Here is a 15,813-nt window from a genome sequence, read left to right on the forward strand (position 1 = left end):
TCTCTCCTCTCGTTCTCTCTCTCGAGTCTCTCTTCTCTTCTGTCTCATAACAGCACACACAACACACCACACACACACACACACACACACACACACACTAGCCACTACAAATGTAAACATGAAAAACACACGTGGAAATAGAAAAAGGATAGAAACAGTTAAGATTAAAGGAGTGATAATATGGATACCACCTTTTAGTAGAAGTAGGTGCAGATTTGCATGGAGTGTGGAGATAGGAAATCAAGTTGTAGTTAATTTGTAACATTTATATCTTCATATTAATTACCTTGCAAATTCAGATACATTTATTCTATCCTAAATTCTGCTGTTTTCATTCTCTCCTTTTATCTCTCTGTGTTTATTTTCATGAGCAAAAGTTTTTCTTTTATTGTGTTTCTTCATTCCTTTACTTTGTGGTTTAATGTCATGTCCTTTCCCTCATTTGGGATATTATATATATAATATATATATATATATATATATATATATATATATATGCATTATAGTATAGCTTTCCAAACTTGAACTAAAGTATAGTTTCTGAAATTATGTAAAATAAAAATTTAAAGAACACTTAAATAATTTTCTAAATGGCTATGTGGTGCCAACAAGAATTATTATATTCATGGATTCTCTTTGTTGTATTTATGCTCACCCATTTTCTTTTTCATTTTTTTAGGGAAATTGTTTTTCCTTTTTTAAATTTAAATTAGAAACAAGCTTCTTTTACATGTCAGTCTCAGTTCCCTCTTCCCCCTCCTCTCCTGCCCCCCACTGACCCTGGATCCCAACCCCTTTCTGTTCCCCAGGGAGGGTATATGCTCACCCATTTCAAATTATATTGGAATATCAGTCTTGCTGAACAAAATGATAATCCTTTTGGTCTACTTTCTCCTATTTAAAATATGACAAATTACCTCAATGATATGGCTGCTTAAACAAGACCTGGATAAGGCCAACACCTATAGGCACTTCTACATGTAAGGCAGAAATCTCATAAGGGAACATAACAAAGAACTACAGCCAATTACAGAATACTTAAGAGCCTAAGACCTGAAGAATTGGTCTTCCTTAGGATGAGCTCCTTAACTGTTTATCCAATCCTAAGTGGTCAACCATAAAATCATATACATACAAGCAACACCAAGCAGATTCAACAGGCTGTCTTTGTGAGTGAGTATATGTGTATTGTGTATGTGTGTAGAATAACTGAACAAAAAAGGCCATGAGTTTGGGAGAGAGTAGCAGGAAAACTTGAGCATTCTAGAGACAAAAGCATGGGGAACATGATGTAATTCTATTTTACTAAAAAATGAAAAGTACTTTCTGGGCAGATAATTCATATATTTACATATATGCATATATATGAATTTAATCATTTATTGTAGTTTACCTTGATTAAATATTTCAGTGTTTAATTATCTAAGCTTTTAGGTAGGTATTAAGCTGGTTCATCAATTGAGGAAGAACTAAAGTTTTGAAATGTTAAGAATTTTGATATGTAACTATAAGAATTTTCAATTTTAGGTTCCCTTTTAATATGTTAATAACTTTTTTAGTTTATTTTATATTAGGGCATTTTAATATATTCTGTTAGGTTTATTGATAGAGAAATGGTTCTCTTTATCATCTTTTAATAATTTATTCTTTGTTATTTTGTTAGTTTTTTAAAATAAAGAAAAGTTTACTCAGTGCTTTTTAACTAGATGTATCAGTTGCTAGATTTTCCTATTTGGTTTTTTGAGACAGGGTTTCTCTGTATTGCTTTGGAGCCTGTCCTGGCACTCACTCTGTAGACCAGGCTGACCTTGAACTCATAGAGATCTACATGCCTCTTCCCCCCGAGTGCTGGGACTGAAGGTGTGCTGCACGAACCGCCGGCTCAGTTGCTAGATTTTGATACCTTACGCTTTTTCTCCTCTCTCTCTCCTTCATCCATCCCTTTCTACACCCTTTGCCTTCTTTTATATACCAACATTTTCTGGAGAAATAAGCAAGGATTTGATGACCTATTTGTGCCATTATTTTAGAAATTAGTAAAAATTGTTCTTATGTAAAGTAACCCAAGGGCAGTCAGTGAAACCCTCAATCAAATCCTTTCTTTTTTGGAAATGATAAAATTAATAATTGAATTATTTTTGCCATATATCATATTGCAAAGAACTGTTTCTATTCACATAAATACATGAATTATAGGGTTCAGAAATACACTCTGGATTGTTTGGACATTATCGTTATGGTCTTTGAATAGCATCACCTTTGTATCTACTACATCTCCTTTTGATATATTGTACTGCTTTAACATATCTCAAAAGTGGTATCTGATGCCCATTGACTAATTGAGTATTTTGCTTGATTTCTAATAACTTTCAGAAGTTTAATGTATGTTAAAAAGTTTCCTTTGCAGAACAAAATGTGATTCACTTGGGTTTTAAAAATTTGCAAGTGGGCAGTGTCCTTAAATGTTTCTAATTGTTCAATAGGTATTTGAATTTGAGCTGCCTTCAGAGGATATGAAAATCCTAGATGGCCTGAATAGAAATTTAAGATATGCACCTGCTCCATTGTAAGTCACTCTTATCAATATGCCACAATTTATTTTAGGTTATTTGTTTTCCTTTTTAGTGAATGTTTGTTCATGGAATCAGTCACTTCATAAGTTTCTTGAAAGCTTCCATGAAGACAGTTATTTTAACTTTTATTTTTCTCATTTCTGAATTATTAATATCTCAATACTGAAAATAGTTTATGCACAAAAGATTTAAGACTAAGGAAATACTATTTAAGTAAAGAATCTCTATCACTGGTGAAATTGATAGTCTTCAAATCTTTCCTTTCTTCTTACTCTATGGCTACATAATATGATATGTTATACATATTTAAGATAAAGACAAACTAGGAATATATAATGCCTCTTATCTGTGGAGATTTTAATTCACAATGAAAGTAAATATCATAATTTTTAAAATGGGTAAACTGACTGGCATGTACATGTTCATCATTAATAAAGTATTTTATTAATAGAACAAATTGAAGATTAAAGAGGAGCCATAATGTATGTTAGAGACTGGCAAGCCTTTAGTAATTCTTACCACCTATTAAATATTTAATTAGTTATAGTTTTGCCAATTTATGTTTTGTAATGGTGCTAAACTATATAGATATACAAATTATTAGGTAAGCTTTACCCTTAGACATAGAAATCTATCTTATTAGAGACATTCTGAATGTAACAAATTATGTTGCATGAGATGGCAAGGAAATTAGTACCTATACACTATTTTCTCCACATTATCTTGTGATGCTTAATGTTTAGACTTTCATTAAATATGATATTCAGTTCCTGCTTTTACTGAGAGACTGATATGGGACATAATCTTTCCTTCTGTGCTTTGGCAGACTGACTATGGAAGCAAAAAGGAAGTAGCATGTGATAATGTCTGTATTTTCCTGCTCTAGGCTAGGGAATTCAATTTTGAAAAAATCAGTTATGCTTTTTCAAAAACATTTCCTTCATCATCATGTCTGTGAAAATAAAAATAGCAGATTTTGTAACCAGTTAGGAAAATTAAGTAGTCAAATGTAAAAATGACATAGATTTCTGCCTTTACTACCATAGAAATGAATCCAAGCATTAATATTTTATGTTTTTCTTTTCTATTTTAGTGGGGAGGGCCACCAAGAATACCCCTTTTCTGATGAATTTTAGTGTGGAGGCCTGTGACATGACTTCTATCCCAAGTCTTGGGATATATGGACACTGATGTGGGTGACATCAGAGATGCTGTCAATTGAACATCACTTCTGCTCAATCTGAACTGCTTAACAATGCAACTTCATCTAGAGCTGGGCCCACCAGTCCACCATAACTCATTAAACTTTCATTATGTTTTGAAATAATGATAACATCTTTAGTACTGTCTGTTTTTCTTGTCTGGTTTGCTTTCTTTTGAATCTCTGAGACGAAAAATTAACTTCTGTGGAAGTCTGGGCAAAGAGTTTAGAAAATGACAATTTAAGGGGTTGTACTGGGTGTAGACATTCTGCTCTAGCAAAGCTTCAGGTAGCAGGTGTTTGTGAGAATGCTCATCTGGCCTGTGAGCCAAAAAGAAAACATATTGCATGCAGTTCATGGTTCTCAGTCTGGAAGGTGGGGCATTCTTCGAAAGATTGACCAACAGTGCCAGGGTTTCTTCACAGCATCTAAATCCCAGAGCCTTGGAAATGGTGAGTAAGACATTCCAGAGATAGTGTTGGCTCATGAGGTAACAGGGGTAACAGGCGTATAGAAATATGTCATTAGGAGTTGCTATGTTCCTTTATTAGAGCAGCAGTAGTAGGTTTCTCCTAGAGCCTATGACCTATTTAATCTCAGGTTTTTGTCCTCATTAACAATGTCAGCTTGCATCTTTTGTAGCAGGCCTTAAATCTAATAAAGTGGGGTTGGGCTACTTCCATAACATTTATGCCACTATTCCACCAGTATATCTTGCCAACAAGTCACTGTTGCCAGTTGCAGGGTTGGTAGATGAGTGATATTTATGATTGCCTTTCTCCTCTGGTAGCATGAAAAGTACTTTTTAGCACAATGAACACTAATCAGTAAGGTTGAAGCTTCCAGTTGTGCAGCAGATTTATTTCTCTATATTTGATAACATAAATAAATATGATATTACTCATGAAGAGCCTATGTTTCCCAGACTCTAGAGCATCTTCTTATTTTAATAATAATAATAATAATAATAATAATAATAATAATAATAATAATAATAATAATAATAATAAAAGTACAACTTCAAATAAATGAAAATAGTAACAACAAAATACCAAAAAAGTGTGGGGCTATGAAGTCTCACATACTCTCATGGAAACATCAATGATTTACTTGATATTGGCTAATTGACATTATCCAGATTCTTTGAATAGTCTAGTATCTACAGCAACAAAATAAATAGCCAAACAAAATTATTTCAATTGGCAGGAAATTTTACTGTTTTTTTTTTTTTAACTCAGCTTTGCGAAACATGCAAGTGTGATCTTGGTTGATAGGTCGCATCCACAGTTAACCAATTTCTTGCTTTTAAGTAGAGTAATTATCCTGGAAGTTACAATAATCTATCTTATTGGTCTCATGTTTTGAAATTCATCAGAGCAAAGTTACGCTTATCATCCTCTAAAATGATTTACCCTTTCCTCTCATCCCTGGATGTACCTTAACATCATAGACAACTGCTGAAACTGGGGCAACACCTTTGGTTTATGGTGCTGTTTTTATTTATCTTAGAAACAATTTTCCATAGGAAAATTATTGGAATATTGGCCAATATTTGTTTCCATAATATGGAAAACTGACCATGGTTCCACAACATTTGAAGAGAGAATTTGATACCTTTTTAGATATCATACTGCCTCTTCCTCATTTTTTTAAAAAATTCCTTCCTCTTTAAAAATTACCCTTTTATTGAAAATAGATTCTTTTCTCATACAATATATCCTGATTACATTTCCCCTTCCCTCCATTCCTCCAATTTCTTCCCTACCTCTCCTCCATTCCACACCCACTCCCTTTCTGTCTCTCATTAGAATGAAATGGGCTTCTAAGAGAGAACAAACAAGAAAATAAAATATAAGATAAAACAAACCATCACATCAAAGTTGGACAAGTCAAACCAACAGAAGAAAAGGATCAACCAAGGAAAGAACAAGATTCAGACCTACTCATTCATATACTCAGGAGTCTCATAAAAATACTAAATTGGAAGCTATAATTTTATTACTACTCTTTTATTTTCTTTAGTTTTTTTCTTTTAGACAAGTAGTATGTAGTTTTATCCTGGGCCTCTGTGATGGAAGATGTCCTTCTGTGTATATGTTTATCTTATTTGTTGTTGAATAAAGCACTGTTAGCCAATAGGGAAGCAAGATAGGTGGGACTAGGAGTTGAAGAGGATTTTGGGAAATGCAGTAAGAGCAGAGTCACCTTGTGATCCCCAGGGAAGACAGAACACATAAGGTCGGCATCCTTGATACGTCTTTATAAAATATATAGATTAATAGGTTGATAATTAAGACTGAGCCAGCAGATAAGGAATCCTAGTCATTGGCCAGCAGCCAATGACTGTACCTAATATTAGTCTCCGTGTGTTATTTTGTGTACCCCTTGGTGGTGGGCTCCGGCGTCTGGTGGAAAGAGTTATTGTTGTACCTCTGGGCTATCTAGTCTTTGGTTCTTGGTTACCCAAATAGTGCAGCTTATGAATTCCATCATCTGGAATGGGTCTTAAGTCAAATCAGAAATTGGTTAGTACTCCTACATGCTTTGTGTCACCATTGCCCTATTGTATTTTTGCAGGCAGGATAGTGTTGTAGAGGAAAGGTTTTTGTATCTGGGTTAGTGTTTACCGTTTTCTTTTGGCAGTCTGCAGAGTAACTTCCCTTATCAAAGTCACTAGAATGTAAGGATGAAGGCTCTATATAGGTATCAGTTCAAACTCTCCATTTTCAATGTGCTGTATGGGTGTTGTATTCAGCAATGGGGCCTTAGTGTCAGTATATGCAGAACAACCAAATGCCCTGTCAACAGGTAGTATTGTTTGGGGATTTCCTTTGGGACTTTTTGTCAACAGTTCAATTGGAACTAACACAGTCCTATTACTGGAAGCTTCATTTGGTGACTCAATCTTCCTCATTATTTGAAGACTCTAGTAGGATCACCTTCATGTAATTTAGAAGTTTCTACTGTACTATGTTGCCTTATAACTCTTCAAATGCCTCTCAGGTCCAGCTGTCTCGACCCTCTTTCCCTTCATTAGCCCCATTTCCCCTTCACCTTCCCACTACATCCTCCCATTCACATCCCCCTTGTCCCAACTCCATCCATAAAACCTATTCTATTTACCCCTCCAAGAGAGATCCATGTATCCTATCTACTCACTAACTCTATACCTAATCCCTCAATGTCTACAGATTATAGTCTGGTTATCATTTATTTAATGTCTAATATCCACATAGGAGCAGAATACATACCATATTTATCTTTCTGTGTCTGGGATACATCACTCAGGATTATTTTTCTATATTCATTTGCCTAAAATTTTCATGAATTCAATTTTATAAGTGGCTGAGAAATACCTCATTGTGTAAATGTACCACATTTTCTTTATCCATTCTTCTGTTGAAGGACATCTAGGTTGTTTCCAAATTCTATCTATTTTGAATAGAATAGCAATGAACATGGTTGAACAAGTGCCCTTGTTGTAGGATAAAGCATCATTTGGGCATATGCTTAAGAGTGGTATAGAAGGATTATGAGGTAGATAAATTCTCATCTTTCTTTGGAAATGGTACACTGATTTCCATAGTGTCTACACTGCCATCAGCATTGGAGGAAAGTTCCAGTTGTTCCATAACCTACCCAACATGAGCTGTCACTTGTATTATTGATTTTAGTCATCCTGGTAGGTGTAAGATGGAATCTCAAAGTAGTTTTGATTTGTATTGCCATAAGGCTAAGGATGTTGAACATTTAAGTGTTTCTCAGCCATTTGAGTTTCCTCTACTGAGAATTTTGTTTAGACTTATATCCCATTTTATTTATTCATTTCTGTCAATTTTTTATTTGAATTAGAAACAAGATTGTTTTACATGACAATATCAGTTCCCTTCTCCCTCCCGTCTTCCCCTACAACGCACCCCAAACTAAAACCCTACCTATCACATATCCTTTCTGCTTTCCTTGGATAGTGAGGCTTTCCATAGGGTGTCATCAGAGTCTTTTGTATCCTTTGGGATAGGGCCTAGACCAATCCCCATGTGTCGTGGCTCAGGGAGTATTCCTCTATGTGGAATGGGCACCCAAAGTCCACACCTGTTCTAGGGATAAGTACTGAACAATGACAGGAGGTCCTGTAGATTTCTGAGGTTTCCTCACTGAAATCCATGTTCCTGGCATCTGGATCAGCCCCATTCTGGTACCCCAGCTAACAGTCTGGGGAGCAAGAGTTCCCTGTTGTTCAGGTCAGCTGTTTCTCTGGGTTTTTCACTAGCCTGGTCTGGACCCCTTTGCTCCTCACTCGACCTTCTCTGCATCTGGATTCCATTTCAGTTCAGTGATTAGTTGGGGGTGTCTGCTTTTACTTCCACCAGCTGCTGTATGAGGGCTATCAGGTGGCATATTGTCAGTCATCAATCTCATTATCAGGGGAGGTCATTTAAGGTACCTCTCCTCCATTGTTCTTGGATACGATTTGCCAATATTTTATTGAGTATTTTAGCACTGATGTTCATGAGGGATATTGGTCTGTAGTTCTCTTTCTTAGTCATATCTTTGTGTGGCTTGGGTATCAAAGTGATTGTAGCCTCATAGAAAGAGTTTGGTGATATCCCATCTGCTTCTATTGTGCAGAACACTTTGAGGAGTACTAGAATTAGCTCTTGATTGAATTTCTGGTAGAATTCTGCAGTGAAGCCATCTGGCCCTGGGCTCTTTTTGGGAGAGTCCAAGTTGGGAGGCTTTTGATGACTGCTTCTATTTTGTTAGGGTTATAGGTCGATTTAAACTGCTTATCTGTTCTTGGTTTAATTTTGGTTAGTGATATCTATCCAGAAAACTGTCCATTTCCTTTAGATTTTCGAATTTTGTGGAGTACAGATTTTCAAGGTATGACTTGAAGTTTCTCTGGATTTCCTCGGTGTCTGTTGTTATATCCTTCCCTTTTTTTGATTTTGTTAATTAGCATGCTCTCTCTCTGCCTTTTGGCTAGTTTGGCTAGAGGTTTGTCTATCTTGTTGATCTTCTCAAAGAACCAACTCTTTGTTTCATTGATTCTTTGTACTCTTTTCCTAATTTCTACTTTATTGATTTCAGCCCTCAGGTTGATTATTTCCTGGCATCTACTCCTCCTTGGTGAGTTTGCTTCTTTTGGCTCTAAAGCTTATAGTTGTTCTGTCAATTCTCTAATGTAACATTTCTCCAGTTTCTTCATGTGGGCACTTAGTGCTATGAACTTTCCTCTTAGCACTGCTTTCCAAGTGTCCCATAAGTCTGGGTATGTTGTGTCTACATTCTTATTAAATTCTAGGAAGTCTTTAATTTCTTTTTTATTTCTTCCTCAACCCAGCAGTGGTGCAATTGGGTTTTATTCAATTTCCACAAATATGCAGGTTTTCTGCAATTCCCATTGTTGTTGAATTCTAGCTTTAATGCATGGTGATCTGATAAGATATAGGGGGTTATTTCAATTCTTTTTTAACTGTGGAGGTTTGCTTTGCTGCCAACTGTGTGGTCAATTTTAGAGAACGTTCCATGTGATGCTAAGAAGAAGGTATATTCTTTTGTGTTTGAATGGAATGTTCTATAGATATCTGTTAAACCCATTTGGGTCATAACTTCTGTCAGATCCTTTGTTTCTTTGTTAAGTTTCTGTCTAGTGGTCCTGTCTAGTGGCATAAGGGGGGTGTTGAAGTCTCCTACTATAAGTGTGTGTGGTTTTATGTGTGGTTTGAGCTTTAGTAATGTTTCTTTCACAAATGTGGGTGCCTTCGTATTTGGAGCATAGATGTTCAGGATTGAGATTTCATCTTGATGGACTTTTCCTGTGATGAGTATGAAATGCCCTTTTCATCTCTTTTGATTGATTTTAGTTTAAAGTCCAATTTGTTAGATATTAGGATTGCTACACTGGCTTGTTTCTTGAGGCCATTTGATTGGAAAATCTTTTCCCATCCTTTTACTCTGAGGTATCGCCTGTCTTTGAAGTTGAGGTGTGTTTCTTGTAAACAGCAGAAGGATGGATTCTGTCTTCGTATCCATTCTGTTAGCCTATATCTTTTTATGGGTAAGTTAAGACCATTGACATTTAGGGATATTAATGTCCATTGTTCGTTGGTTCTTGTTTGTTTTGGATTTATTGTTGGTGGTGTCATTGTGTGTGGATTTTGCCCTCCTGCTTCTTTTTGTGTTTGGCAAAATTAGATTATCTATTGCCTGTGTTTTTGTGCATGTAGTTATGTTCCTTGGGTTGGAGTTTTCCTTCCAGAACCTTCTGTAGTGCTGGATTTGTGGATATGTATTGTTTAAATCTGTTTTTGTCATGGAATATCTTGTTTTCTCCATCTATAATGATTGAAAGTTTTGCTGGGTACAGTAGTCTGGGTTGACATCCATGCTCCCTTAGTGCTTGTAGGGTATCTATCCAAGACCTTCTGGCTTTCAGAGTTTCCATTGAGAAGTCGGGTGTGATTCTGATTGGTTTGCCTTTATATGTTACTTGGCCTTTTTCCTTTGCTGCTCTTAATATTTTCTTTTTATTCTGTAGATTTGGAGTTTTGATTATTATGTGTCGGGGGGACTTCTTTTTGTGGTCCAGTCTGTTTGGTGTCCTATAAGCTTCTTGTACTTTCATAGGCATATCTTTCTGTAGGTTGGGGAAGTTTTCTTCTATGATTTTGTTGAATATGTTTTCTGTACCTTTGAGCAGTGTTTCTTCACCTTCTTCTACACCTATTATTCTTAGGTTTGGTCTTTTCACGGTGTCCCATATTTCCTGGATATTTTGTGTTAGGGATTTGTTGGACTTGAGGTTTTCTTTGGTTAATGAATGTATAACCTCTAGCTCCTCTAGGGAGTCTTCAATAGCTGAGATTCTCTCTTCTGTCTCTTGGATTCTATTAGTTATACTCACGTCTTTAGATCCTGATTGTTTATCCAGTCTTTCCATTTCCAGCATCGCCTCATTCTGTGTTTTCTTTATTGTGTCTAATTCAGCTTTCATGCTTTGAACTGTTTCAAGAGCTTCCTTCACTTGTTTGGTTGTTTTTTCTTGGGTTTCTTTAGATTCTTTAAGAGATTTGTTTATTTCTTGAATTTTTTGGTTTGTCTTTTCCTCCATTTCGTGTAATTTTTTGCTTGCTTTTTCTTCTATTTCTTTAAGGGATTTTCTTGTTTCCTCTTTGAAGGTCTCTATCATCTTGCTGATATAATTTTTGAGGTTCATCTCTTCTTCATGCACTATGTTGGGCTTTTCAGGTCTTGCTGGAGTGGAGTCCCTAGATTCTGGTGATGTCATATTGGTCTTTCTGTTGTTGAGCGAGTTCTTATCCTGTCTTCTTCCCATATCTTTTTCCAGTGAGTGCAGGTAGGATCTCTCTATCTCCTGTTGTTACGCTGTAGTGTGTGGGAGCCAGGAATTCAATGTCTGAAGCTCTGGATGGTCTTGCCTATCCTCGTAGTCTCCTCACTCTGAAGGAGTTAGGCCTCCATAGGGATCGGGTGTATGGGGGCGGGACAGGAAGTAAGAGTGGGGTGTTTCCAGGCTCTGGGGGTTCCTCACTGCCTGGGCAGAAGGTCTACCCGAAACAGGAGCAGGCCCGGGGAGATCGGGATGGATGGGGCTTTGATAGGGAGTTGGGTAAGAGTGGTGGATCACTCACCTCCTGGAGGATTGGTCGGCCTGTACCCAGATTCAGGGAGCTCCTCCCTGCCTGGGCGTGTCTATTTTAAGCAGGGACAAGCCTGGGGGGGATCTGGGTGAATGGCGCTTTGGACAGGAGTTTGGTAAAAGCAAGGGGTCACTCACCTGGTCTCTGATGAGTCCTCAACTGAGGTTTTTTATCATTAATAGAAGTTTGCCAAAATATTTGTTTCTCATTTTTTCCAGTCACATTTGATTCTTTATTGCTAGCCAAACTACCATGTAGAGCAGTATTATTTTTCACAATAGGCAAAGAACTATCTATTTGTCTTCTACTGCTGAGAGGTGAGAGATTGTCTGCCATTGCTACTGGGAACGACCGGACTTTTTTGATGTGGGGGCCTTCTTGAGGTCCCCCTTGGTGTTTCCCAGCCTTAACAAGTTTCCTTGCATGTCCCTGGTTGATTTACATTCATTGGTCCAGTGTCCGCCCTTACCACATCTACACAATCTGGAAATTAATAGCCTTCCATATGAGGCATTGTTAGAATTCCTTTGTCTACAATTTCTCTTAATATGTCCCATTCTACCACAGCTGAAACATCTAGGTCCCTGGTGCCTTCGTGGTCTCCTGGGGAAGGCTCTTCCTACCCAAGGATCTGTTTCATAGCAGTAATAACCTTTGGTCTCTGTAAGGTGCTTCTCCTTCCCAAACCCTTTGGTCTTTACCTCTAGAACTTTTAATCTCCTGTTGCCTTTTTAAACCTTTCGAGGTGGCTTTTCCTACCCAAGCTCCAGTATCTTGCACATTATAGTCAATATTGGCTGCATGCAAAACCCATTCTTCTTGTGGAGCTGATCTGGATCTTTAAAGGCAAAAGTATTTTTTTGCATATTGGTTTGGCATTTTCATAAGCTATTGTAAATACAATCGAATGTCTTACTGCCGGATCTGTTACTTGTAATTCTACTGCCCTAGTTAACCTTTGTAAGAAGTCCTGGAACTGTTCTGTAGGTCCCTGTTCTATTCTGGTATAAGCTTCTAGGCGTTCTCCTGGCTCACGAACCTTATTCCAGGTGTTAAATGCTGCTTTCCTACATAGGGACAGTATATGGTCATCATATTCTGCCTGAGCCTGTGGGTTATCATAAATACCCTCACCAGGAATCTTATCTAGGGGGGCTTAATAACCTTCCTTTATGCCTTGACACTCAAGGAGCTTTGCCTCATCCCTGACCAATGCCTTCCACTAGATTTGCCATGAATTCTCAAGTACAGTTGCCACCAATCATTCCCAATCTGTGGGCATCATGCTGTTAAAGGTTGCCCATGAATGTAATAGCTGTTTTACATATGGGCTATGAAGACCTTATGAGACAACTGATTCTTTACTGTTATTAAGATCCTTCAGCTGGGCACTGTGAGAGGCCATGAAAGGCCATTGGTGAAGGTGCAGCCTCAGTGGCAGCTGAAGGCCTAGGCCTGAAGGGGTCATGCAAAGAAGCTGAGGCTTGGCACCATGAGGAGAGCACATGAGTGGCTACTGGTGAAAGTGTAGCCCAGTTGCAGCAGAAGACCCTAGCATTTTGGAGATGGTAGTAACATGGGATGACCACCAAGGACAGTAGCAGCAGTGGAGTAGAGCCAGCTAGAAGACAAGCTGTGCGTGCTGCAGAGAGCAGAGCCAGAGAAGTCCAGAAGATCCCAGACATAGGAAGGTTGGAATTTTGATTTAATTGTGACCGTGCCCTGATTTTTTCCTCTTGAAGAAAGTTCTCACAGTTGAAAGACTTGAATTTTAGAAGGCTTTGGATTTTTAAAGAGATTGACTATTTTAAAGAAACTGAAATTTTAATGTTTGAGTTTGTAAAGCCTGTAGTATTCTTGAGGATGAGTAAGAAAAGAAGGGTTGTGTTTATGTGTCAAGTTGTCAAGGGGTCATTTTTTACTGGGTGGTTTTTGTGTCAGCACAAGCTCCAGTCACCAGAAGAAGGAGCCTCAGCTGAGGAAATGCCCCCTTGAGATCCAGCTGTAAGGCATTGTCTCATTTAGTAATCAATGGGAGAGGGCCCAGCCCATGGTCAGTGATGCCATCTCTGGGTGAATGGTCCTGGGTTCTATAAGAAAGCAGGCTGAGCAACCCAGGAGAAGCAATCCAGTAAGCAGCTCCCCTCCATGGCCTCTATATCAGTTCTTGCCTCCAGGATTCAGCCCTGTTTGAGTTCCTGTCCTGACTTCCTTCAGTGATGAACAGCAATGCTGAAGCGTAAGCAAAATAAACCCTTTCCTTCCCCTCCCCCCAAAAAGATCCTTCAGCTGTATAGGTTGCCATACATAAGCCATCTGTCCCTGAGTGTGTTTCTTTTCTACCATGTTAGCTGGGTACACTAATGGTGTCCGAGTAACAACCTTAGAGGAATAGTCATGATACCTGGGTGGAGTAGGTGCCTTGGATTGGAGTGATTCTGCCTCTGAGGCATCCCAATGCTCTTTCAGCCTAGTAATGATAACCTCATGAAAAATTTCAATTTACTGCATCATAAAAGATTCCAAGCATGTTAGTGAATCTGTAAATTTCTCTAACTGCTCCTCTACATGTTTTTCTAGGTCTTTAATATGGTTGTCCTTAGCATCTGGATGACATGAAAACTGCCTTCTAGGTATTGGAGTCTAGATTCCAGGTCATCATTTGCTGATTTTGAGTCCTCAGCAATCGACCTTATGGACCTATCTAATCTGTCAGCCCTGTTCTGTAAATTATCTTCCAAACATTCAAATCTAGGCTCAAATTTGTGATCTCCTACCTTAGATGCTTCAATAATTGATTGAATGGCATTGTCCAATTCTTCAATCCTATCCTGGGTATTTTGCACCTTTGCATCTAGTTTCTCAGTTCTTGTTGGTGTGGAGTCCCTAGATTCTGGTGGTGTCATATTGGTGTTTCTGTTGTTAAGTGTGCTCTTATTCTGTTGTCTTCCCATCCCTCCTTCCAGTGGGTACAGGTGGCATCTCTCACTCTTTTTTAGTCTCCTCAATCAAAGGGCAGAGGGAGGGGAGACAAACATAAGGTATGGCCAGACTCAGGGTGGGCCTTCTTGTCTGGGCAGGTCCACTTTTCTGGTGGCAGTCAGAGGGCAGAGGGTGGAGGGGGGACCAAGAGTGAGGTGTGTCCAGATTCAGTGTGGGCTTTCGGGTCTGGGCAATTCCACTCCTGTCAAGGGGCAGGCTCAGGAAGAAAGAGGAGGGTGATGGGGGAAGTTGGGGCCAGAGCAGAGCCCAGACTCACCTCAGGCAGCAGGCAGAGGGCAGAGAGCAGAGGGGGGGCAAGGGTGGGGTGTGTCCGGACTCAGGGTGGGTCCCCCTGGCTGGGAAGTTCCACTCTTGTAGAGGGGCATGCTCAGGAAGAAGGAAGAGGGGTTTATTGGGGGAGTTGGGGGCCAGAGAGGAGTCCAGACTCACCTTAGGCTAGAACACAAGAAAAGGTGAGACTTTAAAAACCTGAACTCAGCCAGGCATTTGTGGTACAAGCCTTTAATCCTAGCACTTGGGAGGCAGAGGCAGAGGCAGGTGGATCTCTGTGAGTTCGAGGCCAGCCTGGTCACCAGAGCGAGTGACAGGATAGGCTCCAAAGCTACACAGAGAAACCTTGTCTCAAAAAACCAAAAAAAAAAAAACCTGAACTTGCCCCCTCCACCCTCTGCCCCCTACTTGCTACCTGATGCCTGCCGCCTAAGGTGAGTCTCTGAATCTGGATACCCACAGCTATACACTGAACTGAACTCTGGAACCCAGTTGCAGAGAGGGAGGAATGAATGAAGTACAAATGGGTCAGGACCAGACTGGTGAAACCACCAGAAACAGCTGACCTGAACAAGGGGGAGCACATAGACCCCAGACTGATGTCTGGGAGGCCAGCATGGGACTGATCCAGACCCCTGAACGTGAATGTCAATGAGGAGGCCTCGGCACTCTATGGGGCTCCTGGTAGTGAATCAGTATTTATCCCTGGTGTAAGATGGGACTTTGAGAGCCCATCCCACATGGAGGGATACTCTCTCCAACTAGACACTGCCTAGGATGATATGATAGACTTTGGGGAATCCCTATGGAGGGCTTACCTTGCATGGGGAGCAGAGGGGGGATGAGGTGTAGGGCTGGTGGGGGGTTAGTGGGATGGGAGGGAGAGGGAGAAGGGATTGACATGTGAAGAAAGCTTGTTTCTAATTTGAACTAATAAAACTAAAAACAGCATTTCACCCATAAAAAGTACTATTTATTTTTATGTACATAGGTATTTGGTCTACATGTGTGTCTATCCACCACATGCATGTAAGTGCCCATGAAGGCCAGAACAGGGTATCAGACTCCAGGGGTTACGTAATTTGGTGAACTGCCAAGTGG

At 39.1% G+C, this 15,813-nt stretch overlaps 1 protein-coding gene across 2 annotated transcripts in view; it reads left to right on the forward strand.

The window, feature by feature from the left end:
• LOC100769236 (aldo-keto reductase family 1 member C13) overlaps nucleotides 1-3,906 on the forward strand; it is a 33,553-nt gene extending 29,647 nt beyond the window's left edge. For both annotated transcript variants that reach the window (XM_035442845.1, XM_027405095.2), the window contains 2 exons: nucleotides 2,484-2,566; nucleotides 3,667-3,906. In XM_035442845.1, the coding sequence (XP_035298736.1) occupies nucleotides 2,484-2,566; nucleotides 3,667-3,709 (126 nt within the window). In that variant the 3' untranslated portion in view covers nucleotides 3,710-3,906. The remainder of the gene's footprint in view (nucleotides 1-2,483; nucleotides 2,567-3,666) is intronic.
• The last annotated feature ends 11,907 nt before the right edge of the window (nucleotides 3,907-15,813 follow it).

Source organism: Cricetulus griseus, chromosome 3, assembly GCF_003668045.3.
Source record: "Cricetulus griseus strain 17A/GY chromosome 3, alternate assembly CriGri-PICRH-1.0, whole genome shotgun sequence".
NCBI classification, from domain to species: domain Eukaryota; kingdom Metazoa; phylum Chordata; class Mammalia; order Rodentia; family Cricetidae; genus Cricetulus; species Cricetulus griseus.